Source organism: Camellia sinensis, chromosome 3 (genome assembly GCF_055761805.1).
Source record: "Camellia sinensis isolate YWXY chromosome 3, ASM5576180v1, whole genome shotgun sequence".
In the NCBI taxonomy this organism is placed as follows: domain Eukaryota; kingdom Viridiplantae; phylum Streptophyta; class Magnoliopsida; order Ericales; family Theaceae; genus Camellia; species Camellia sinensis.
In genome coordinates, this window is record NC_138963.1 from 223,825,001 (window position 1) to 223,851,776 (window position 26,776).

Below are 26,776 nucleotides of genomic sequence, written 5' to 3' on the forward strand. Positions count from 1 at the left end.
AAAACACATTCACTTTTCGGAAACGACAACCCGTTAGGTATATAATTTATGGGCAATGAATAGAAATATTATTGTATGTTGGATAGGATTCCACAAACGAGCAAGTATAACATAGTAAATGAAAGAAACGTTGTTGTCTGCTTGTTTGTTGAGAAAAACACAGATTCAGAATGAAATTAAAGAATTAGCATTTTTCCTTGTAAATCATTCTACGGAAAATTAATAAAACATAAAAAAAAGAAAGAAAAAGGAAAGAGAGGTTTCATATCACACCCTGGGAGACACACCAGGTGTATGGATCCAAAACAATGAAATATTCAAAGATTCAATTTATTTATTGAAACTTAAAAAAGGAAAACGAAATCTTCAAGTTCAAACATATATTCTCAAAAGCCAAACAAATCTAAAGCACAAAATGTATTAGCAATCAAGTACACCAGGAAAAAATCGAGTTGCCCTAAAAAAAAGGGATAGCACTGAAATTGGAAATGGCAGATCCATATTCCATACCATCAAAGCAAGATCACATAGCAAAGTTACTAGTCTGTTACATGTATGTATATGCATGAAGACACATCGATCGATCGATCGAGAGGGTGTGAAATTGAGGATGAGTAAACAAACCTTTGGGTTGTTTATATACATTATTATTATTATTGTAGTCGAATCTGAGATGAGATCGAAGAGCATTAACAGAGAATCTTGTTAGAAGATTGGAGAACTTGGAGCTAAATGATTATCACAGCAAATGAAATTTTGGTAAGTAGAGAACAAGTAATACACTCCTTCCTAATCTCAAATGGAAAATTTTTCGAAAAGCCACACACCACACCACCACTCACTGCTAATAAAAGCAGGCGAAGCGACGATTCAGCCCCTCTCTTTCTCTCTCCAGCTTCTTCTTTTCTTTTCTTTCTCTGCCTTTTGTTGTTTTGTTTTGTTCTTTTTCTAGTTTTCTAAAGGAAAAGGAGCGTCATCCCACCTATATTTTTTTTCTAAAAATTATGCGAAGCTAGCTTGTAGCCGTTGGATCAACTTTTCAACATCTCGATGCACTTCAAAAGTCTAAAAAAAGATTCTTTTTTTTATGCCCAAATCGTCTTTTATGTCACGTTAATTAAAAAAATTGAAATTATAAAATTATTTAATAAAAGTTACGTTAATATTATGAGAAAATTAAGTAGCAAGAGAGACTTAAAATATATTTTTTATTAGTTAAAGTTCATTGATAAAAATTTCTCTGCGAAAATTGAAATTCCTTTGTATCGAAACTAAAATTTATCTGAGTCAGGTAAAATTTTTCTGAGTCAAATTTTTACTATAAAAATGTGGAAGGACCTTAGTTATTATGAAAAAGGAAAATGAGTTAGACCCCCACAATGAGTCACCCCCTTTGACCCCCTCTTTCTCTGATTGGTCAGTTTTTTTTTTTTTCTTTTTCCTTCTCCTCCAATCCCCGCTCGCCACATGTGTGTGGGGGGTGGTGGGGGTGATGATTGGAGGGAGTCTCAATCACTTCCCTATGCAAATATTATATGTCATTTATCTTATTAAATCTTAATATCATGGATTATAAAAAAAATTCTCCATCTTAAATATTTTTTTTATTATATAGCCTGTGTTTGACAAGGGCTTTTTCAGGCTTTTTTGGCTATTTTAGCCACAAAAAATAAAATAGGCTATTTTAGCCATAACAAACAAAACATCACATCCAACCTATAATCATTACATTATTCTCTCACAAAAAAAGTCAAAAAAGCCAAAAAGCTAAAAAGTCCTTCCCAAACCAAGCTTTTTAGCCCAGGCTAAAATAGCAAAAAAAGCCAAAAAGTCAAAAAGCCAACCCACTTCCCAAACGGAGGCATACATGTTTATTAAGGCCAATGACAATTATTTAAATAATAATTAAGAATTTTCTCATCAATTTTATCAGCAGTCCCTAAGGTACATATACGATGCAAACACATCTAGAAAATTTTGAAATTTGAGTAAATCAGGTTAATCCATGGTCTTATATTCATGTGTAGAATGTAAAATACAGAAAGTGATGGAGAAAATATTGATAATAATAAAGAGTTCAAATTATCTAGAATGATTTTTTTATAATAAATTTATAATTTGTTTTATTTATTTATAATATTCAAACACTTTTAAGGTCATTAAAGAAAAATCACTATAAGGTCATTAAAAAAAATTCGACTCAATAATAATAAGTATGGTAGGTTGGGGGTGGACCCAAATATGACTCAACAATAGGAATTGGAGATTGATGATTAGGCCATTGGAGCTACCTAATTTTACTTTCCCCATTCAGTGCGGTAGGGTAGATGCCAACCAACAACGACTACTTGGCTCAGGCACACTCTTAGTCTTCTCTTTCTCTCTCTTCTCTTTTAAGATGTGATTTTGAAATGTTTTAAATAAATATATTTTTTAATTTTTTATGAAATATGAGCTAAATTTGAAGTGATGTGGTAGAGAGGTGATATAATTTTTTTAAAAATAATATAACTTAAATAGAATAATAACTTTTTAATTTTGTTAAGAGATGTCGAACCTAGCCTACGCCAAAGAGATGACAATTCAAAAATTATCTACCCATAAAAAATAATAACATTAATATTGGTGCCATTACCTTTTCTGTCATTTTCCTTGCTTTTCTTTTGGTTTCTTTTTGCCTCATTGTTTTAAAATGTTCAATTAATGGCTCCATATGAAAGGCCAGGAGCTACATAAAAAAATGGTTCTCTTATATTGGAAAATAAGATTTAAAAAACACTCGTTTTTAGCGAAAGACTCGTACGTTTGACCCATTGTCGCATATCACAAATTCTAGCTGCTAATTGCTACCAATGTTCTTATTCAAATTATTAAAAAATGAAAAAACAATGATATTTGACAAAGTATTTTGGGAAACCAGACCACTCACTAGAGAGCATTTCAAGTATTTTCTAGGTTGATAATTTATAAAAATCCTCATTATTCTATTGTTTAGGTGCGTATCCTTGTAACATACTTGAGATTAAAAAATTACAAAGATGTTCAATTAAAAAATTGCAAAATTAATCATATTTAAAATTCAAGACAAAGATTCAACATACTATGTATAGTGTGTGCAGCCAAATTATCAAGCCTTTTGATCTGTTATGAGAGACAGATATATAATTCATATGTTTTTTAATTAATTATATTCCAATTAAATGAAACATAAAAACTCAAAACTGTAATTCCTATTCTGGTTGAGCTTGCCAACTCCTTGCCAGTCAGTATGCATGACAAAACCTTTGTAGTATCGTTTTGAATGAAGCCTCCATTTTTATGGAGAACGAGATCCCCTTTGATCCTTGTCGGGTGTGCTTAACAGTCCCCCATAATATGCTCGCTTGGGGGGCGTTGAGATCCTCTCTAATCCAAAATATTTGGAAAGTAGTGTGCGGTTAAAGTTAAATTTTGTATTTTAATTACTTGATAACTATTGATAACTAGGCTCATAAATACAAAACAAAACAATAAAACAATAAAATAAAATAAAATAAGTACAATAAAATAAAGAAAGAGAGATGATGGGAGGAAAAGTCTACCTAGCTAGAAAATTAGATAATGAAATCTTCTAACTGATACAGGGTACAACACGACTGACCTTAAATGTACAAGAATGAAATTCAAATATCAAACTCCCAACAATCTGCTCTCTCATGAGTTACTGTCTAATACACCCTTGAGAAAATTGAGCCCTTCAGCAGATACATTCCTAGCTCGACATCGAGGTGTCTCTATACGAGTGGGAGGATCTGGGGAGAAACAAACCACAATAACGGTCAGATTATCATGGGTTTGGCGCTTGAGTGCTTCCCTAACCAGTTCCCTCGCGCATCTCTCGGGGTCGTTGTGCATCATCAGTTCTCTTCTTGCCATTGTCACTGCACTTTGGCTGCTCAGTACATCCCAGAGGCCATCACAGCCCATTATTAGAAACTCATCTTCCTCAGTCAATAGCGTCTCCTGTAACTCTGGCTCTGCACTTAAGGGGCAAGCTGAACCTTTGGGGCCCTTCATGTGCCAGTCTCCCAGTGCACGTGACACAGATAATTGGCCATTCAGGTAGCCATCATATACAACTCCACCAAGTTTTTCTATTCTTAGACTTTCAGATGTGCAATTGGGTTTGTGATCTTTTGATAACTCAATTGCTCTACCTCGTTTCCCCAGAACAGCTCGGCAATCGCCAGCATTGGCAATTAGCATTGTACTGCAAAGAGTAAAACCAAGTCAAAATAATCCAACCCCTAAACCCCCAGGGAAGAACGCTAACAATGATGGTCCCAAGACATCTCACATGCAATCACTCTAGCCATGTAGAAACTTCAACACAGCAGGCAATTAATATATGCCAGTAAACTGCCAAGTTACTGTCAGTCAGAAAGAGTTGTTGGCACAACCAAAACAAAGGAGAGATATAGATTATGTTCATCTCATAAAGGTGTTTCCTTTCATTCCTAAATGAAAGCAAAACTAAACAACGAAACATAACCCCTATTGCTAAAGAGTAGCCACTGCGATGCCTATGTTATTTGACATGATACTATTTTAATAATGCTGTGATGTTCATGTTTCACACCATGCAGGAACTAAATAGTCAATGCAGGACACTGGTTTGGTTTCTACCATGATCATATGGAATTTTACATGATGAAATATCGTGAAAAGAGAACTTTTAACCATTTTAACTTCATGAGCTTCCATTTCTCAACTCCATAAATTCTATCTCACAAACAAGCGTGCACTCACACAACAGCGGCAGCAGCATGCAAATGGAGTAGAATTTTACTATTCACCTGATGTTAAAATCATATATCTGGATTCATATCTTCTGGAATCCAGCATTCATAGTCTCATATCTTTATATGGATATGGCCGCATGTACCTAGAAACTACCCCGGCTTCCCCATTTTCCCTCCTTCCCTATAGTTCTATTCTTTAAAATAAATGATTCCCCGAATGGTTCTCATAAAACGAAATGGAAATCAATTACCCGAGTCATATTTCCAAAGGAAAAACTTGAAAACTTTAAATTTAAAAACAAATCTAGAGCTCAATACCTTCCAAAAATGAGAGCAGTCAGAGCAGTGGTGCCAGACGAGATGTCAAGAGAACTATCATCTGCAAATGCATGATCAGCCTTGACAAAAGCATTTTTAATTGCTTTCTCTGCACAGACAGGAAATTGGGAATCCTCAACTATGAACTTAAGGATGTTCTTTCTAACAAACGATGCTGCATCTGTTCCTCCATGGCCATCAAACACCTGGCAACATAAAATAATGAATATCAAACTGTATAAAACATAAACTAAATAAATAAAAGATTGAATACTTAGTCCATTAAATCATTGTATCTCAGGTGACTTTTCAGTATATTAAAACAACTTTTCTGTGGTGCAGTAGCACCAAACTACTGCAGTCAAATTTAAGCTCTATAGTGGGGGTCCCATATAGTGGTCATGAACTGCTGTGATGACAAGTTCTATGCACTCCCAGCATTGTGGTGCAGATTTGAGTCACGGGGTAAGGCTGCCTACCTACTATCTCTCTTAAACCCTCTTGCAAGCGAGACCCTTGAGCACTGGATATGACCTTTTTAGTGGGGGACCCATCTAAAACACAGACGGTAAAAATCATAACAGAAGTAGCACTCGGAAACAAAGGTGCCACCTTCCCACTAAAATTTTCACAAAAAAAGATTTGTCCGCAATTTATCCACAATGACATGGCATGATATATCATACATGTCAACCATCACAAACTCAACTCAACCATGTAAGGCCCAACTCGCTCGTCATGTCATTGTGGGTTCTAAATTGCGGATCTCTAGCATTTCTCTTTTTTTCACTTAACCATGAAACTGAGAATTGATGATGTACTTAAATTTTTAAGAAATTGAAGTAATAACGGTACCACCTAAAGTAATAACCTACCTGTGATTTGTGTAAATGGTTATGATCAACACCCCATAGTTACAATTTATGATGTCGACTCGTGAAAGATTGTCCAAAATAAATACCTTGAGTTCACTAGTGCACCTCTTTGATGCATGTGACACAAATTTATTAATTCAAACTGCCACGTCGAATGTCCCCTTCCCCTCCCTCCGAAAAGGAAAAGCAATGATCAAATGCTAAAATCAGTAACAAAAATCCTATTTAGGGCAATGGCAATCTTTCAAGAAAGAAGTGTTCCTTCAACAGGTTTTAGCGGTTAAACAGCATGCATGCAGGAACATAACCCAGTCCTACTACAGCCAATGGGTGCTGGGAGGGTGGACAAGTAAGGACCCACTATATAATCCTGCCTATAAAAGAAATACATAGTGATAAAATTTAAAAGAAGAACCAACACTCAATTAAAAAACGTAGTGTTTTGGTTACGTACACCATAGAAAGCTCCTGGGGAAGGGAAATCTGCAGTTGCACCTAAATATTCATGAAGATTATCTACACATATATGTTCATCCTCCATGTACTCCTTGGGTCCTTTCTCAGCGCAGCTTCCTGATCGAAACACGGGGCAAAAACCTGATCTTCCATCTGACAGTGACTCAATGCCAACATCCCCGAAATCAAAATCCTAACAAAAGGTTAAATGAAGTTGCAGTGCTTTAAATATTGTATCAAAAGAATATATAGATTATATTCAAGTAAAAAAGTAAGGGAAGAGGATAAACAAATAATTTGGAATCCCCAATTCTGAGTTCAGATGGCAGTCATGAATTTAAAAAATCACTTTTCATCATCAGAAGCCAAACAAACATAACTTAAAGCAGGAACTGGGGGTTGGGGTGAGGAGTTTAACTTAAACCTGAATGCTTGATAAGTTGAATTGAAAACATAATTCTCTTATGGCATTCCCAATTGATAGACATACAAATAGACAAATACAAGCTCAAAGTAGCAATATGATGCAAATTTTGCTTCAAAGGATTAACTTACCAAATTAGTGGCAGCCGCTTCTGTAGCAGCTACCGTATCAACTGATAGATGCTGTGGAGGTTTTTCTTTTATCGTTTGCTTCAAATGATCTGAATATTCTGAGATTTCATCTTCCTCGGCAGGTACACTGTCTTTACTATAATTGCCTTCTAATACGGTAAATGGACGCGAGAAATCAGTACCCGCAGCCATATTCCTACAGATAACAACTCCGAGCCTCTAAAAGAATCTTTAAACCCAAACAACTTCTACACAAATACTCCTGTAATTCCAAATCACTGTTCAAAGTCATAAACTTGAATATTGTCCACAAACCCAGTTCCAGATATCAGTAGTCGACCCCAAATGGCCCAAATGAGGCAAACTAAAAATCATAAAATATGCCAAAATCTACACCAAAACCCTAAGCCTTGCCGGATGCAATTCTTCAAATATCAAACTGTCTATGGAAAGTATAAATACCAAGCAACTCTTACTTCAATCTTCCGAAACCATTAATTCTCAAATCTCCAGCAATACCGAAACTGAATTAATTCACATGTCAGACTATCCAAAATGATCCAATCCCTCAGCTAGTTATTGTCGTGTAGTAATTGTTAACAAGAAAACAAAACTATAAAACCCTAAACAATTCCAAAGAATATAACCCAGATCAGATATTAAACATTTGACCTAAATCAGGAACTTAATCAGATAAATCGGCAGAAAAACAAAAAGTTCACAAATCTGATATAAAGAAACTAAAGAACCCAACAATTTTATCACAATCTCGGATAAGATCGAATTAAATGTAACCCCAAAAATAGATGAAAATTCTCACAGGCGACGACGACGATGATGATTGCTATCCTTTTGCCTTTCTCTAGTTGTGACACCCAAAAAAGAAGGCGATTGAAAGAGAAATCTTAGAAAAAAGGGTTTTTTTTAGGAGAGATTCCAAGTAGCAAAAATGGAGATTAGAGAGAGAACAGAGAGAGAGAGAGAGAGAGAGAGAAGTTTGTTCCTAATTACGATGCCAAAACCGGTGATTCTAGGTAACCCGGTTCATCATGGAGCTGTCAAGCAAGAGATGTAGTAGTTGTTAAGGCCTCGTTTGGTTCCGTCCATTTTAATCCGAGAACAATCGGTTTTGTTTTTTGTCGGTTTTGTTATTATTATTTTTTTTTAATTTGACTTTTTATTTTTATATTTTTGTTAAGGTTCTCAAGAAACCTGAAAATTAAAATTAAAAAATAATAATAATTGATTAAATTTTGACAAAAGTCCTAATAATAACGATTTTTCTTAGGCTTGGTTTGTCATAATAAAAAAAAAAAAAATTAAAAAAATCAAAAGATTACTATCTTATTTAAGTCACATCATTTTATTTAAGTCATATCACATCTCTATCACGTCACTTCAAACCCAACTCATATCTAACCTATATTTCATAAAAAGTCAAAAAGTACACATATTTAGGAGTTGTTTGGGATGTCCTACATAAGTGTACTTTTTGTCTTTTTAGACTAAAAAGTTGAGTTGTTTGGGTTAACTTTTTGACTTTTTATAGAAAAATGTGTATTAAAAAATTGTATAAATTAGTATATAAGGAAAAATTAGGATTGAGAATTGTGTAGCTGTAATATTTGACTTTTGATAAATAGTGATAACTTTTTAACTTTTTGAGTAACTTTTTAACTTTTTGACTTTTTTTGCACTTCTCAGGTCCCGTTTGGGGACTTACTTTTTTAGCCAATTAGTCAAAAAGTTACTAAATTAGCCAAAATGCCAACAACTCATACAAAAAAGTCAAAGATTCTCTTTTCTCTCTACTTTTTGCACATCTTTTCGTAATTAGCCAAAAAGTCATTACAAACATACAAATTTTTTTTACCTACCTTTTTAGCCAAATAGCCAAAAAGTTACTAAATTAGTCTGTTCCCAAGCGAGGCCTCAAACTTAGCCTTAGTTTATGGGTTGTTTGAAGTGACTTTTTGACTAAACAACCCTTACATAAGTGTACTTTTTAACTTTTTATGAAATATAAGTTGGGTATGAGTTAAGTTTGAAGTGATGTAATAAAAAAATGATATAATTTAAATAAGATGATGTGATTTAAATAGAATAGTGAATTTTTAACTTTTTAAGTTTTTAGTATATGTTAAGTGTGAGTCATGACTTGATATATGAAGCAAAAATGAGATGGGCTTCCTCAGGTCCATGATTGGTTGGAAGGTATTCTTAGATCCGTAGAGGCTCATTACAAGTCTCATTTTGATAATTTAAATTGTTTAATATATATAATTCATCGAGTACTATAGCCCTATTTGGTGTAACTGTAGAAAAGTGATTATAAATTATAATTTAACAAATTATAAAGGGCAAATTACACTAACAGTCCCTATAGTTTGGGACTCGTATCACTTTGGTTCTTGACTTTTCAATTGTGACACATTTGACCCTGAATTTTGAATCTTGTTCCAAATAAGGACAATTGAAGATACCATTATTTAATTTCAAGGGCAAAATCGTCAATTTAATAAAAATATAAACTAATTTGACCAAAATAAATATCAAAAAAATATTTTTAATTTTTTTAAAATTATTTTTATTCACCAATGATAAAATTATGTAAGATTGATAAAAAATTAATAAAAATTACATGATTAATTTTTAAAAATTAATTTTATATGATCATCATCCAAACACATAATAAAAATTAATTTGGTAAAAAAATAAATAAATATCTAAAAGATTTATCAAATTTACATAATGTTATTTTTAGTGGGTAGAAATAATTTTTAAAAATTTAAAAATATTTGTTTGACATTTATTTTTGTCAAATTAGTTTATATTTTATCAAATTGACGATTTTACCCTAGAAAAATCTAATGATATATTCAATTGTCCTTATTTGGAATAAGATTCAAAATTCATGGTCAAATGTGTCACAATTGAAAAGTTATGGACCAAAGTGACACAAGCCTCAAAATATAGGGACTATTAGCGTAATTCACCCAATTATAAATTATAACTTTAAATATAAGTTGTTAACATGTTTGGTGCAGCTGTGAGATTATAGATTTAATCAGTAGAGTAGTGTTTGGTTGAATAAATTATAAAATAACTTTTTACTGTGTAATGTCCGTTTTGCCCTTATAAAATATAAAATTTGTGATTTTATTTACAACATTTTTTTATTTTCTTTTCTTTTCCTTCATTTTCTTTTATTTTCTTTTCTTTTTCTCCTTATTTTCTTTTCTCTTCTTTCTATGTTAATTTTGTTTAATTTATTAATTCATTATAATTAATATCAAATAATATTTATGTATTTATATTAATGTTCTGATTTTATTTATATTGATTTTTCATTAATTAACTTAAATTATTTTTTCATCAATTAATTTTTCATTAATTAAATTAAAATTGTGATTCATAATTAACTTAATATCAGTTAATTTTTCATTAATTCATTAATTTTTTTTTAAAAATGTGATTTTTTTATTAATTTTTTTATTAGAATACCAAGAAATAATATAAAAATTGTTATTTTTTTAATTTATTAGTTCATTACAAAATATACCAATTTTATTAATTTATTATTATTATTTTTTAACAAACCCTAGCTACCGTCGTCGGTGGCTAGGGTTTCACATCTCGCGGATCGTGGTCGCAACAGCAGTAAACCACAGGGTATCTCGCAGATCAGGAGATGAGGGTGGGATGAGGATCGCTTTGGTTTGAGATCGCAGATGCAGTGGTGAGGATCGCTCTGGACCGTCAGCCTATCTTGCAAAGCTGGCGAGAGCACGGAAGGTCGATCGCGATGCTAGGGCTTTGCCTCTCTGCTTCATAAAAGAAAGAAAGAGAGATAGAGAGATAACAACTCGAGATCCTAGTCGAAAATCGTAGACACGGCACAATGCCGAATAGAGAGAGAGCACCCTGGTTCACCGGAAAAATGAGCTTTTGTTCACTATCAATCGCGATGGGAGATGGGAGGAAGGTGATGAACAGAGAAATTAGAGGATTTCTTGATCACAACGGAGAGATGAGAGCCTCACCGGAAATCGCCGATCACTCGTCGGAAATCGCCCCTCTCTCTCTATGAGTATCAGTGAACAGTAACGAGAATAATAAGGTTAATATATATATATACACATATATATATTGTGGTATAAGAGTAAATACCTTCAAATACTAAGGATATTTAAGTAATTTCATTACCCCCTCCGTATAATCCACTTGCAGAAGTAGCTCCCAGCTGCTTATGATTTTCCAAAGAATTTGCCTTTCAAAAAAAGCTATGGAAGCTGAAGTTGAACCCTTTAAGGTCAACCAAACAGTCTATAATAGCTTTCAAAAAGCCAAAAGCTATAATCTCCTCAAAATAATCCAGACCTAACAGGCACTATATGCTTGTAAAAAATCAAAAATCACGTTGATAAGACATCGATAGCTATCTAATCGGATCAGATTTATTTATTTTTTCACTATCTATTTTTTTTATATAAAACTGTTTTGATTACGTAGCTATCGATATCTTATAAATGTGATTTTTTTACAAGTATATATTACTCGATGAATTCTACACGTTAAACGATTCAAATTATCTAAACGGACCCATAATGGATCTCCACGGGTCCAACAGTACCCTTCAATCCAATCACTGATTGGAGGGAAGCCAGCCCCAACAAAATACATTTTAATTAGAAAAATAATTGGCAGTTCAAATTTGAGTTTGTCCAAAAGTTTGAATTTGTGATTGGTAGTCGACTCCCCTGACCACTACCCAGACAATCGGTGCAACACTTGTCTATTGCGGTTGTCATCCGTATTAACCGTGACTATCACCTTCTCGCCGAATGACTAGTCGGACGACCGACAAGCCAAAATTCAAGCGATTTCGGACAAACTCAGATTCGAACTATCAATCAGTGTTGTTTTAATTATTATTGGATTTTTTTTTACTGCTTAGCTTTGCCATGCACATAGAAGGATAAAAAAATAAAGATTTTTTTTTTAAGATCTTTGATATTAAAATTTTATAAAATAAAGAACATACAATATTTTCATAGTACTTAAAATCCCTCAACATTTCTACAGAGAAAATTCGACTCAGATAAATTATGTCCGACTCAGAGAAATTTTAGCCCTGACTCAGAAAAATTTCGAAATTTCTCTGAGTAAGGGAGAAATTTCGAAATTTCTCTGAGTAAGGGAGAAATTTCTCTGAGTCAGTCAAAATTTATCTTAGTTGAATTTTCTCTGTAAAAATGTTGAGGGACCTTAACTAATAAAAAAATATCTTAAACATCTTCTATTACACAAAGTTGAAGAAGGATGTTTCACTAATTTTTTATAAAAAATATTTACATATTCTATGTTTAGAACCTTTTGTGCATTTAAATTGTTTATTTCACTGCTCTCAATTTCAAACAAGGAAGGGTATGTATGATTTTATCTGGTTCGGATTAACATTAAATCTAAAATCAAACTAATATGATCTGTTTTAGATTTTATGAAATGATAGCAGATCCAATATTTCACTAAATTTGAACAAAATTAACTTAATGGAGCTTGAGTTGGAATCACAATTTTACCAGAAATAAGTGAATAATTCTTTATCAAACAAAGTATTAAATTCAATCTTACATCATGAAAATGTTCTCAAATAAAATAATAAATAAATGATTACATGAACAAAGTTTTGAACGTTATAGCATAAATGTAAAGAACAAAGAAATGTTTCAAATTATTCAAAAGAAAATCTATTTGCCTTTATGCTATAATAAAAAATAATGTGACCATATTATTTTTATAAACAATTTTTTAATTAATATTTTGTTTAAAAAAATTATATTAAGTCACACCATTTTATAAGTATCAAAATTCTCTATGTAAGAGCATCCACAGTGGAACTGTTAGAGCATATGTTAGTGTTAGCTGTTATTTTTTAGCTAGCCATTTTCTGTTTTTGCTCTTATAGTGGAGCTGCTAGTATGCGTGTTAAAGCTGTCAGTTGTTAACTCGTGTTAACTTGTTTGTTATCTGCAATGATGGTTTTAGCTAGCAGAGGGGAGTGTGCTTGTGGTCTTACCGGTTGACTGGTCAACGGCAAATTTATTTATTTATTTATTTTTAATTGTTGGGATTTTTTTTTGGATTTGAAATTTAATTTTGGGTCTGAAATTTTTGATTAAACTAAATTATTTATTTATTTTATTTATCACGCGCGCGCGCGCGTTCACACATATATATATATTTAGGGAGACTTATTTATAAGTCATTTTTCAGACATTTATAGTAGGTTAAGTTTTGTGTAATTTCTTATAGAGTCTCAAGTTCTATTTAGATAGAAATGTATTCCACAAGATCCTACATAAACGTAACGTGACGTGACACTTACATAAACGTAACGTAACACCTACATAAACGTAACGTAACGTGACACCTATATAAACGTAACATAACGCGACACCTACATAAACGTAACGTAACATGTCACGTTATGTTTCGCAAACTTAATGAGCTTTTATTTTTTTAAATTGAACGTGAAAATGTTGCTGGTTTGTGTTGGTGTCACGTTACGTTTCATATAAATATGATCTATATTAACATTTAATTTCCTATATAGGAAATTGAATGTTACTATAGATCATAGGTGTCACGTTACGTATATGTAGATGTCACGTTACATTACGTTTATGTAGATATGATCTATGGTAACATTCAATTTCCTATATACGAAATTGAATGTTACCATAGATCATAGGTGTTACGTTACGTTTATGTAGGTGTCACGTTGCGTTACATTTATATAGATATGATCTATGGTAACATGCAATTTCTTATAGAAAATTTCATGTTACCATAGATCATAGGTGTCACGTTACATTTATGTAGGTGTCACGTTACGTATAGGTGTCACGTTACGTTTATGTAGGTGTCACGTTACGTTTATGTAGGTGTCACGTTGCGTTACGTTTATATAGATATGATCTATGGTAACATGAAATTTCTTTATAGGAAATTTCATGTTACCATAATTCATAGGTGTCACGTTACATTTATGTAGGTGTCACGTTACGTTACGTTTATATAAATATGATTTATAGTAACATTCAATTTCCTATATATGGTTTTACTATTATTTATGATATTAACAACTAATATTAAGGGTAAATGTGTCAATAATTTTTCTACAGGACTTATGGAAACATAAGTTTTTAAGTAGGACCATATATAGCATAAGTTTTCCTAATAGGACTTATAAATAAGTTTCCTATATATTTAACACACATCTTAACATACTCCTTAACATATCCATTGCACCACCACTCACTCTCTAAAATTAACAAACTATTAACACATCTTAACAAATATTTTTGGGTCCCATTTCTATTACTTTTTGTCATATAACACACACCTTAGACCATCTCCAACGGTTCATCAAACCCAGCATCAAATTTAAAAATTGGTAAAAAAGTTACTGTTTGATGCTCCAACGGTTGCACCAAATCGATATCAAAATGAGATTTCACCAAACATTTCATCAAACTGAGAACATGCGAAGCATTTCACCAAATCACTGTTACTGACCGTTTGGGTGATACCAACCGGTTGACCAACCAGTCAACTAGTAAAAAATTCAAACAGTTCAAAAAAAAGTTCAAACAGTTCAAAAAAAATTTTCCCTAACCCGTTAATCGGCCAGTCGACCACCCGGTCGTCCTGGAAAAAGTTCAGAAAATTCAATAAAAACGGTTTAGACAATTCAAAAAAAAAAAAAAATTTCACTCACCGGTCGACCAGCCGGTTGTCCCGGGACAGATTTGGTAAAAGGTGAATCGTTGGAGCATCTGGTACCAGATTTGGTGAAATAAGTCATTTTTGACTTAGATTTGATGAAAAATCTGATTCACCGTTGGAGATGCTCGTATTAAAGCTGTCAGTTGTTAACTTGTGTTAACTTGTTTGTTATTTGCAGAGATGGTTTTAGTTAATGGAGAGGAGTGTGTTTGTGGTCTTACCGGTTGGCCGGTCAACGGCAATTATTTTTATTTATTTTATTTTATTTTTTTACTTGTTGGGATTTTTTTTGGACTTGAAATTTAATTTTGGGTTTGAAATTCTTGATTAAACTAAATTATTTATTTATTTTATTTATTATGTACACACACACACACACACACATATATATATATATATATATATATATATTTAACACACATATTAACACATCTATTGCACCACCGCTCACTCTCTAAAATTAACAAACTCTTAACATATCTTAACAAACATTTTTTGGCCCCACTTCTATTACTTTTTGTCATATAACACACACCTTAATATACTTTTTTAACCATCCCATTGTGGATGCCCTAAGAGCATCCACAATGGACGTGTTAGTGGTGGTGTTAGTGTCAGTGGCCAAATTTTAGCTAACTACAGTAATGTTTGGATGTCACAATGGAAGTATTAAGTAATGTGTTAGTGGGTTTTGTTAGTTTCAGTTGTTAAGTTCTTTGTTAATTGTGGTTAGCGTTTTAGCTAGTGAAAGGAAGCGTGTGTTTGTGTTACCAGTTGACTGGTCAACGACAAATTTTTTTTTTTTTTTGTTACATGTTGGGATTTTTTTTTTTTGAACTTGAAATTTAATTTTTGGCTTGAAATTTTTGATTAAACTAAATTATTTATTTATTTTATTTATTATATATACACATATATATATATATTTAACATACATCTTAACACACCCCTTAACACATCCATTGTACCACAACTCACTCTCTAAAATTAACAAACTCTTAACACATCTTAACAAATATTTTTTGACCCTACTTTTATTACTTTTTGTCATATAACATACGCCTTAATACATTTTTTTAGCCATCCCATCGTGGGTGCCCTAAGAGCTGAACCATTCTGACAGCAATTATACAGTACACATGTCTTTCTTGTTTTGGGGGCCAATGCTTATAAATGGGCCTAGTTGAATGACCCCATATCATGCCTTTTAGTTGGACCCAAAATTTGGATATTGTTGGTGTGTTGGCCCAGTATATTACATCTCTGTATAGACTGCATATCTTATGACTGTTGAAGGGAAAATCTATCATTCAAATCTCTTTAAAAGGTGTATGCTATCTCTTATTAATTTAAATTTTTGGGTTATATTGATAGACTTACTGGTTACTTGTGCCAACAGACGGCGGTGGATTGCATAATTTTAAAAATTTTATAGTAATGTTTAGTTATGCGGTTAATGTTAAAAAGTATGAACCCTTGAAATTAAAATTTCAAATACATACCAAATAAAGGCTTAGAATTATAATATTATTTTGAAAATAAATCTATCATATAATATTTACACTAAATGCAAGTCTGACTAACTATAAACTTGTAAGAGGGGCTAATTTGAGCCCACTAAATTATTTAGGCCCAATAACCCAAGATTAGTGGGCCCGAATTTATCGCAAGTCCAAGAATCGGTGGGCCCAGATTTATCGCCATCAAACGGATTGAATCGCTGTAAGCCTCGAAAGGGTTCGGGTCCACGAACCTAGAGACTTACTCGGGCCCAGACTCGAAAGGGTATTAAGCAAGCCTAGAGATCCGAGGCACTCGGACTCGAAAGGATTCGGACCCACGAATCTAGAGATCCGAAGTACTTGGCTTCGAACGGATTCAGACGCAATCTAGAAGTCGCTCCGTTAATGAGTCCCAGAATACTTGCGGGCTCGGAGCTTTCCGGGATCTACGCACCAGAACCATGGGCGTAATGGAGTTCGAACAAAGGACCCGATCCCGAGGACGGTGAGTGGAGATAAATTCACTCTTCGGTTAAACTAGCCTATACCCGGGTCGAGGTGGCACGACCCCGGGGGGTCCATGAGACTCGGCAATATTTTTGCGGCAGGACGTCCTCTGGGACTACCCCTGACCCTTTGGGATGATTGGGGATCATTGGTTAGGTGTGGCTAAGAAGAAGGGTTCGCCGAGGGATTGATCTCCTCTTCGGGGTTTTCTCATCCTCGGAGAAGTCACCTCCTCGGAGGAGTCACCTCCTCGGAGAGGTCACCTCCTCGGACAAGGTGGTTAGAGAGAATATCCCCCATGTGCCTTGCACATGGGCTCCATCCTACATCATGAGGTGCCTATAAATAGCACCCACCCATAGCTTTACAAGGGATGGATTTTGGAGATTTTTTAACTCTTGGGAAAGAACTGATTTCCCTTCTCCATTATCAACCTTGAGAGTGAAAGTGGGAGATCAATGGGAGAGCCTTGCCATTATTCTATTCTCTAGCCATTTTGCCTTCTTCTTCACCCAATCTCTTATCTCCATCATCTCCTTTGTTGTTGTGTTCCTAAGTTGAGATTATTGAAGAATCTAAGCCTCTCATCATATTCTAGAGAATTTGAAGTTGTTCTTCAAGGATCTTTGAAGATCTTCGAATTTTCCAACTCCTTTCTTGAACCCTCTCCTACATTTTGGCGACTCTGCTGGGGAGGCGGATTGGTTAATGGTCTCAACGAGATCTGGAATCCATACAACTCCAACAAGAATGGCGGGAGAAGATGAAGTTCACCAACAAGGATCCTCTAATGGTGGTGATGACAGAACCATGACTCCAGATCAACCACTTTTGCTTGAAGCCATTCAAGGACTTCAGAATACTCAGCAAGAGATTCTTACCACTCTTCAGAATCTCACTCACACCATGTTGGTGATGAGTTCTAACTTTGCACCGGCGCCAAACGGGAATCAAACTGGTGGTGGAGTTATTCTCGCCGGAGCGCAAAATCAAATCCAAGGAGAAGTAGGCCCCAATCAGCCTATGGCTTATGGCAACACGGCCACAGTAACACATGCTCAAACCACAGTAGGCGGCGGCAGTTTGCCCATGCCCGGGCTCCATGGCGTGCCAAGCCAAGATCCAATGGTGACTAGGGGAGTTTCTAGTGTAATGAATGGTGCTCCGGCGACTGTTGGTGTCCAGGAAAACATAAGGAGCGTGATGGCGCAAAAGGGAGCTCTGCCCGTACCTAATCTTGTCACGCCACCAGTAAATGTTACCCAAGCACCAAGCGGGCCTCCTTTGGTGCCGACAACAAATCTGCAAGCACAACCCGATATAGCGGCGCCGTACGGTGGACTTTACGGGCCTCAATTCAATATCCCATCACCAACTGGCTTGTCTATAGGCGCTGATGGCCAGTATCGTCAAATGTCCTCACCAATGATGAATTCGCAGCACCAGAATGGCCAAGACGCCCCTAGCTCAGTCTTCGGGTACATAAGCCAAGTCCCGGGAATACCACCATCAAACTCTCTCCCTCAACAGTTTCTCACTCTCGCTGATGTGCAGGCCATGTTCGATCTCGAACGGGGCAAGAGGACCTTACCCTCTTTGCCTGATCCAGACGTCAAGCCGCCTTACCCCATTGAGATGCTGAGCTATCCATACCCTGAGGGATATACAGTGCCGAAGTTCATCAAGTTCGACGGCAAACAAGGAAATGCCCGAGAACATGTTGTGCGATTCATCGAGACTCTAGGTATTCATGGTTCAAACCACGTCCTCCGACTGAGAGAATTCTCTAAGTCCCTCACCGACCGAGCATATAGTTGGTATGTTAATTTGGCCCCAAACTCTGTCCGAAGTTGGGAGGAAATGGTTAACAAATTCCACTCCAAGTTCTTTCAAGTGGCGGAGAAGGTGACCACACTTACATTGTGTAAAGAGAAGCAACAAGAAAGTGAAGACATCCTTGACTACGTCAAAAGGTTTCAGGACAAGGCCGTGGATTGTCATGAAGCAGTTGAGGAGAGTTATCTGGTTCAAATTTGTCTAGAAGGGGCATTGAGCAGGTACAAAATGTTTCTAGTTAACCACAAGCTACCCACCTTCTCGGCATTAATAGAAGCAGCTCGGAACATTAGCATTCCTCAGGCTCAGGAGTCCGGATTTAAAGCCAGTTACAAGACTAGTTTCAAGTCATCTCGTGGACCTATCGTTGCTGCTGCCTCTGCCCCGGATACCCGAAATTCACAAGGAGGAGGTCATAGAGGCCAGAAAAGAAAGCAATATAATGGTGAAAAGGGGAATGTTTCTTATCCATGTGGAATCGAGGAAGTGAAAGCTCTAGTTAAGGAATGGGTGGCTGACGGAGAGCTAAAATTGCCTTATGTTGAAAAAATGCCATCAAAAAAGGACCGTGAGAGCCCTGAATTTTGTGTCTACCATCGTACATTGAAACATCCAACAGAGAAGTGTTGGACTCTCAGGAAAATCTTCAGAGATAAAGTCGAGGCAGACGAATTGAGGTTCAAAAAGCGAGGGACTCAAGACGTCCGAGAACAACCATATCCTCAACACCGAGACAAGGGCAAGAATGTTGCTATGATAGCTTATGAAGGCCCAATGATCGAGGCTATCGCTAATCTCGATGACGATGACTGTTATCTGGACGACATCCTCGAGCCAGAGGGTGAGCAAGTTTACTATGGAAGTGCTCCCTTTGATCCAGAAGGAGGAGAAGAATACTATGGAAGAGGAGGACACCATGTTTATGTGGCATCTTATTTTGAGGAGACCGAGGAGATGGTTAACTACGAGCCTCCAAGAGTGGAAAAAGAGCCGGATCACTATGCCAAAACCCTGCAAGACTGTGTAAAGTTCAAGCAGTTCTTTGACCAGCTTGGACTTTCCAGGGAGGCAAGAACGGAAATCACCAAGTCTATCATTAATATAGCCGAGGCACACCATGAGGAATGCATGTCGACTGAGGGGTCTATCCCGAGGAAGGCAAAAGAGCAATCTAGTGCCATTACTTTCTCCGAGGCTGATCGAAAGTATCCTTTTTCTCACAATCGCCCGCTTTATGTGACTGTTTTTATTAACGGGGTCGAGTTCAAAAGGGCCTTTCTAGATAGTGGAGCCTCTATCAACATTATGACTCGCGCTACTCTAGAAAAAGCCGGAATCTCTGAAGAACGCATTGTGAAGCAGCCGATAGTCATCACTGGCTTCGGTGGAGAAAGGAGAGTTACTATCGGATGCGTAACAGTTGATTTAGCCGTTGGAGAAATTCGCTCGGCCACCAAGTTCCATATTATCGATTCTGAGGCAAATTATCACATCATTCTAGGGAGGACCTGGATGCATAGATATGGGGCTGTACCATCAAGTTATCATCAGTGTGTTAAGGCTAAATGGGGAAAGAAGACGGTGACAATTCAGGCTACAGAAAGGCCGTTCGAGATCCATGAAGCTCATTATTCTGATGCCATCTACTTCACCGAACTGGCTGTCGAAGAAGTTCCCACCACCTCTAAGCCTCGAGGGGTCAAAATTCCTCGTTGGGAGGATATCAAAGATGACAAGGAGCCGATGACAGAATCAAGTAAGCGGGCGATGTCTAGACCAGAAAGTCCGCCTATTCCTCGGAAGGTGATGAAAGTTCGAGAAGGAGGCAAGATGGTGTATTATTTATGAAGGTGCGGGGAGTCGGTTTCTTCAGTCACTGACTCCGAGTCAAAAGAAGAGCCTCCTGACAATGATATAGTAATAAAGCCTGAAGTGGCTCCAGAATGTATGCAAGATGGGCCGAAGCCTCAGCCTGAACAACTTATCGAAATAGATCTGAGTGATGGACAAGATGCACCGAGGCCGGTATTCGTAAGTTCGAGCCTTAGCCCAGAAAAGCGGGAACAGTTGTTAAAGTTGATAAGCCGATACTCAGATGTGTTTGCTTGGTCATATAAGGAAATGCCCGGACTAGATCCTGACCTAGTCTCCCACTATCTTGATGTGTTCCCAAACTCCAAGCCAATTAAGCAAGCTGCTCGAAAATATCATCCAGATCTCGAAGAGAAGATTAAGGAGGAGATTGAAAAACTTCAACAGGCTGGTTTCATCCGGCCAATACAGTACCCCACGTGGTTAGCAAACATCGTGCCAGTAAAGAAGAAGAATGGCCAAATCAGAGTATGTGTAGACTTTCGAGATTTGAACAAATCTTGCCCGAAGGATGAATTCCCTCTTCCTCACATCGACACCCTCGTGGATACTACCTCGGGACACCAGATGTTCTCATTCATGGATGGATTCAGTGGATACAATCAGATTAAGATGGCTGAAGAGGACGCAGAAAAGACTGCTTTTAGAACACCTCTCGGAAACTTCTTCTATACAGTCATGCCTTTCGGACTCAAGAATGCCGGTGCAACTTACCAAAGGGCTATGACTGCAATCTTTCATGACATGATCCATCATGAGATGGAAGATTATGTTGATGATCTAGTAGTGAAATCCAAGAAAGAAGAAGACCATCTCCGAGACCTTGAGAAGGTATTCAAGAGGTGCCAGAAATTCAAAATGAGGATGAATCCTCTCAAATGTGCTTTCGGGGTGACGGCCGGGAAGTTCCTCGGGTTTCTTGTACACAGACATGGTATCGAGGCAGATAAAGACAAGGTCAAATCTATCAGAGCAATGCCTCCCCCGCATTCTCAGAAGGAGTTAAAGAAGTTCCTCGGGAAGGTGTCTTATATTCGGAGGTTTATCCCAGCACTTGCAGAGATCTCTGCCCCTTTCGGTTCATTGTTAAAAGGAGATGCCAAGTTCGAGTGGAACCAGGAGCACCAAAAGGCCTTCGAGAGAATCAAGGCAGCCTTGACCTCGCCTCAGACCATGATAGCCCCGCAGCCCGGGGTGCCTCTAATGTTGTACTTAACCTCAACCCCCAAGTCCATAGGGGCATTATTGGTCCAAGATGTAGATGGAGCAGAACGCCCGGTGTATTACATCAGCCGGAAGATTCGAGGAGCAGAAGTCCGATATACTCCGGTAGAGAGACATTGTTTAGCTTTGGTATTCACTGCCCAAAAGCTCAGACATTACTTCTTAGCACACCAGATTCAGATTGTTACTAAAAGTGATCCAATCCGATACCTCCTCAGCAAGCCTGCTCTAACCGGGAAGGTGGCAAGATGGTTGTTAGCACTGGGTGAATTCGAGATCACATGTGTAGCCCCCAAGGCCATCAAAAGCCAAGCCTTAGCTGATCTTCTTGCTCAATTTCCAAGTGGTGACTATGAACCAGTGAATGAAGAATTAAGAGGAGAGGTGCATGCGGCTATGGCTTCCGAGGAAAGCTTCTGGACATTGAGCTTTGACGGAGCAGCAGTCGGAGGGAAGGGAGGAACCAGGATAGTCCTTACAAGCAAAAGTGGGGAAAAGTTATATTTGTCTTATAAACTGGATTTCCATTGTTCGAATAACGAAGCCGAGTATGAGGCTCTTATTTTAGGCTTGATAGCAGCCGAGAAGCACAGTATCAAGAAGATTCAGATCCGGGGGGATTCAAAGCTGATAGTGAAGCAAGTTTCAGGACAGTTCGTCTTAAAGGAGCCTGCCTTGGCCACATATCGAACAACAGTCCAAAGGCTTCTTGACAAATTTCAGAAGGTCGAAATAGAGCATGTGCCTCGCTCCGACAACAAGTTTTCAGATGCCCTCGCAACATTAGGGGCAAGAGTTGATATTCCAGAGGAAGAGGCAACAATTGTTATCAAGAAGAGAACAGAACCTTCAATAATACCCGAAGACAAAGGCCTTCCGGAGGACTGGAGAGGAGAAGTCCTCGAACAACTCAGAAGCAAAATTGGAAAACTGACTATGGCCAAGCTTGCCCAATTCACAATTATTCAAGGTGAACTTTACTTCCGAGGAGGTACCGGATTCCTAGCCCGGTGTGTTGGCCAACAAGAAGCAAGCTTCCGACTACAACAGATCCATGAAAAGTCTTGCGGGGATGGGGATATCAGTCTGTATAGAAGAATCCAAAGACAAGGTTATTATTGGCCCGAGATGGAGAAGGACTCGAATCAATTACAGAAGGAATGCCCCAAGTGTCAGTCATACATCCGGGAGGATGAGAGTTGCTTTGAAATTGATACCCCTGACTGGAGGCAAGTCTACATTGACTATCTCAAAGAGGGAACACTACCTGAGAGCCCGGGGGACATTGCACACCTCAAGAGGAGAGCGAGGCGGTACTTTCTTGATCAGGACAAGCTGTATAGAAGAAGTATTGAGGGCACTCCCCTGAGGTGTCTCTCCAAGGAGGAGTCAGATCTAGTCCTCGGAAGAGCCCACGAGATTGAACATCAAGGAGGGGCTCGGCTATTCGAGCAACTTATACACCTTGGGTATTACTGGCCGACCATGGAGTCAGATGCATCCCATCACGTGAAGAGGTGCCAGACTTGTCAGAAACACGGAAATTTGATCCATGCTCCAGCTGTAGACCTGCATAGTATCCGAACGCCATGGCCGTTCCATACTTGGGCTTTTGATCTGATAGGGCCCATCTCCACATCTTCTAAGGGGTACAAGTGGATTCTCGCAGCCACAGAATTGAGTACAAAATGGGTCGAAGCAATTCCTCTGAAGAACGCTACGGGGCCTGCAGTCGCGAACTTCATCAAGGAGAATATCATTTGCCGATTTGGGGTACCAAACACCATCCTTTCGGATAACGGCACTCCCTTCATAAACAAATATGTGAAGAGCCTCCTAGAGACTTACCAAGTGAAGCATCACAAATCCACACCCTACTATCCAAAAGGGAACGGGCAGGCGGAAGCCACAAACAAGACACTGATAAGGATTCTGAGCAAGATGATGGATGAGTTTGGGGGGACTTGGTCCGAACAGTTGATAGTAGCCCTATGGGCGTATCGCACTTCAAAGAGAAAGTCAACTCAAGCAACTCCTTACTCCCTTGTGTATGGGTCCGAGGCAGTGTTACCTATAGAGTTGGAAACGCCATCTGCTCGAATGGCTCTCGCCTCGGGGATGGTATTGGAGCCTCGAACCACCAGATTGGAAGCGTTAGAGGAAAAGCATGACAGAGCTGCAAAAGTCATGGAAAGGTATCATGAGTCTATCGCCCGAGCCTATAACCAGACTGTGGTACCAAGGAAGTTTGAAGAAGGTGATCTAGTATGGAAGATTGTAGACCCAATCATGCGAGGACAATCTTTGCCCAAGTTTTCTCCAAAATGGGAAGGGCCCTACAAGGTGGTTCAGGCCAGCTCAAGTGGGTACTACAAGCTTGTAAGGGTTGAAGATGGCTTCCGAACTGGACCGCTCAATGCAAAATTTATCAAGCATTACTACCCATAGTTGGACTCATCTATGTTGAAATTCATTTTCATTTTCTTACTTTGTCTAAAAGTCGTATTTCCCTTACGCTATGGAGAAGCTGGTTTTCTCTATGGTGTATGTTTTATCCCATCACTTGCAGTGAATCTATTATACTTTTGCCAAGAAAGTTGAAGAACTAATGAGAATATTTCAGCTTTTATAAACATGTGCATATGATTGTTCTTTCCATTGTATCATTCGAAATAAATATTTTATCAAGTAGAATGAGAAAACAATGCGAAAATATCCAAACAACAAAAATTTTGTCATTTCATTGCATTGTCCTAGATAAAACATTTTTATCGAAAGGGGCAAGAAAGTAATGATAAAAAAAAACTCAATCTTTCCTAAAGACACCCTCGAAGAAGCTGCCCGTCATATCTACATCTGCAGGACAAACAGTAGAGTGTGCCTCTAAAGTCTCCAAGGCCCGAGCATAACCCGACTCAAGTTCACGAAGAGTTGCCTTTATCTCATCTATAGAGGTGCGATAAGAGGCAAGCACAGACATAAGTTCCAGCTGATGACTGGCGTTCGAAGCTATATCCAGGCGCTTCCGAAGCCATGATAAGTCCACTTGGTGACGCTCCATGTCAGAGATCCCCTGATACGCCGTCTCGACTACTTTCCCATTAAGGTCACACAACCGTTGCCTGTCCAAGCTATATAAGATAGTGGCAAAAGACTCGAGAAGAGCAGTCTGAACGAGTGGACACTGGCAAGCAAATGAAGCAAAGGTCTCCGGGTAACTTGAATGCACAAGCTGTAGAACTGAAGCAAACTCAGGAGCTACCCAATAATGGAGAAATGATACTTTGCCAGAAGCTGAAGGATGAATTGGGGCCGGAAAGCTGCTAGTCTCAGGAATCTCCCCAATGTCTATCGGGTTAGATGAACCACCCGGAGGGGTAACTCCCGGCAGAGGTCCCGAGCCTGAGAATGCCGAACGATAAGGGGAAAGACCAAAAGCATCACTATCAATGTGGAAATCACTAAGATTCAGATCCAAAATATTCGAAGGCACTGGCGATGAGGAACCTCTGGCAGTCGTCTCAAAGACAGGTGTCCCCCCTTGAGAAGGAGAACCGTGAGGAGTTACAAAGAGAGTCGGAGAAGAGCCCGAGGCAGGTGAAGGCAGGACCCCGGTAGTAGCTAACACTGGAGCAGAGTCCGAGGCAGGTGAAGGCAGGACCCCGGTAGCAGCTAACACTGGAGCAGAGTCCGAGGCAGGTGAAGGCAGGACCCCGGTAGCAGCTAACACTGGAGCAGAGTCTGAGGTAGGTGAAGGCAAGACCCCGTTAGCAGCTAACACTGAAGAAAAGATAAGAAAGCCTTATTAGAGGTAGGGAACAGGAAAGCCATTTGAGTAAAGATTTCTCACAGATAGAAGTAAATGACAAACTTCAGAAAGAAAGATTACCAGAGGGAGAATCAATATGCAAAGCCGGAGCAACTGAAGGACTCCTAGCATCAGCAAGGTCACTTGGCCGTATAGAGAGCACCTGATCGATCTCAATGTCTGACAAAGCCTGAACAGTAGCAGTCATCCCTGAAGAAGGAAGGAGGACCGGAGGATGAGAATCACCATAAGTGCCAGAGCGAGTCTCAGAGATTTCTAGCACATCCACCTCCACACCATTCCCAGAGGCGCACCTCGTCTCTACATTGCTTCTAGAAGCATGGCCTACGGCATCAATTTCTGTGGCATCAGTCCCTCCAGTAATCTCAACATCAGAACGGTGAGCCCCAATAACCTCGTCACCAAGATAGCGCTCCTCCTCAACTACGGTAGGGCAGTGACGACGCATGCGTGGAATAAGGTCACAAAAATGATCGGAGGACTCAGCCTCATCATCGTCATCATCTATAACTGCTATACGAGAGGTGCGCATCTTCACAAGTCTTGCAGACAAAGGAAGGGTGTCGTCCAAGTCTGAGTCCGGCCTGGGGGAGGCAGCATGGCCAGGAGCCCCGGTACTGAGAACGTCAACAACCGCAGGATCCTACACAACATGGACAAATAAAAGTTTTCATTTTAGAAGGTATAGTCGCAAAAAGGAAAGTAGCTTCAAATCAAAAATTTCGGGTACCTCATGAAGCCTTTTGGAAAGGCGAGAAGCGGAAGGACTGGCATCAGAAGTCCTCTTGTGAGCCATCTTCTTAAGGCGGGTCGTCCGAGGAACTGGCTCCGGAGAAGTAATTGCCAAAGGGACTGGCTCCGGAGAAGTAATTGCCAAGCTAGAAGCAGATGCCCGAGCAGAAGGGTCAGTTGGAGCAGATGAGGTGAAGAAACTCTCGTACATGTGGTCAGATTTTCGGCTCTCGGGTAGCCGAAGAGAAGAATCCTTCTTATAAATCGGCGGAGGCAAACATACGGTCGGTCTGCTCTGGACAAATGCAATAAACGCATCGATATTCTTCTGCCAATATCGCCTGAAAGAGGAGGTGAAACCCCCTACTCGACTCAAGCCTGGCATCGTCAAAGAGCCGGCTATGGGAAGCACGGTGTGTACAAGCCCGCGACTAAAGCGCCCGTAGCTCGCTGAAAATGATAATAAAGGAGGTGCTAGCCCCGGGGCACATTGATCAA

At 38.3% G+C, this 26,776-nt stretch overlaps 3 protein-coding genes across 5 annotated transcripts in view; all 3 read right to left on the reverse strand.

The window, feature by feature from the left end:
* Positions 1-968, reverse strand: part of LOC114283069 (F-box/kelch-repeat protein At5g42350) — a 2,995-nt gene extending 2,027 nt beyond the window's left edge. Inside the window, exon 1 of one of the 2 annotated variants that reach the window (XM_028225899.2) lies at positions 625-968. The gene's annotated coding sequence lies outside the window, so the exon portion shown is untranslated. The remainder of the gene's footprint in view (positions 1-624) is intronic. The other variant, XM_082922365.1, reaches the window with a different exon arrangement.
* Positions 969-3,564: 2,596 nt separating this feature from the next.
* Positions 3,565-8,106, reverse strand: LOC114283067 (putative protein phosphatase 2C 27). Of its 2 annotated transcripts, XM_028225898.2 has the most exons (5): positions 7,806-8,106; positions 6,986-7,247; positions 6,429-6,623; positions 5,100-5,305; positions 3,565-4,249 (listed from the first exon to the last, which is right to left on the reverse strand). In XM_028225898.2, exons 2-5 carry the CDS (start codon positions 7,175-7,177, stop codon positions 3,694-3,696), a joined length of 1,149 nt encoding a protein of 382 aa, XP_028081699.2. In that variant the 5' UTR covers positions 7,178-7,247; positions 7,806-8,106; the 3' UTR covers positions 3,565-3,693. The 2 variants fall into 2 exon arrangements, with proteins under 2 accessions (XP_028081699.2, XP_028081698.2); XM_028225897.2 differs by having other exon boundaries at positions 6,986-8,095.
* Positions 7,458-26,776, reverse strand: LOC145822264 (uncharacterized). The gene is made up of 4 exons (XM_082918884.1): positions 26,277-26,776; positions 25,607-26,189; positions 25,344-25,446; positions 7,458-7,509 (listed from the first exon to the last, which is right to left on the reverse strand). Exons 1-4 carry the CDS (start codon positions 26,661-26,663, stop codon positions 7,458-7,460), a joined length of 1,125 nt encoding a protein of 374 aa, XP_082775010.1. The 5' UTR covers positions 26,664-26,776.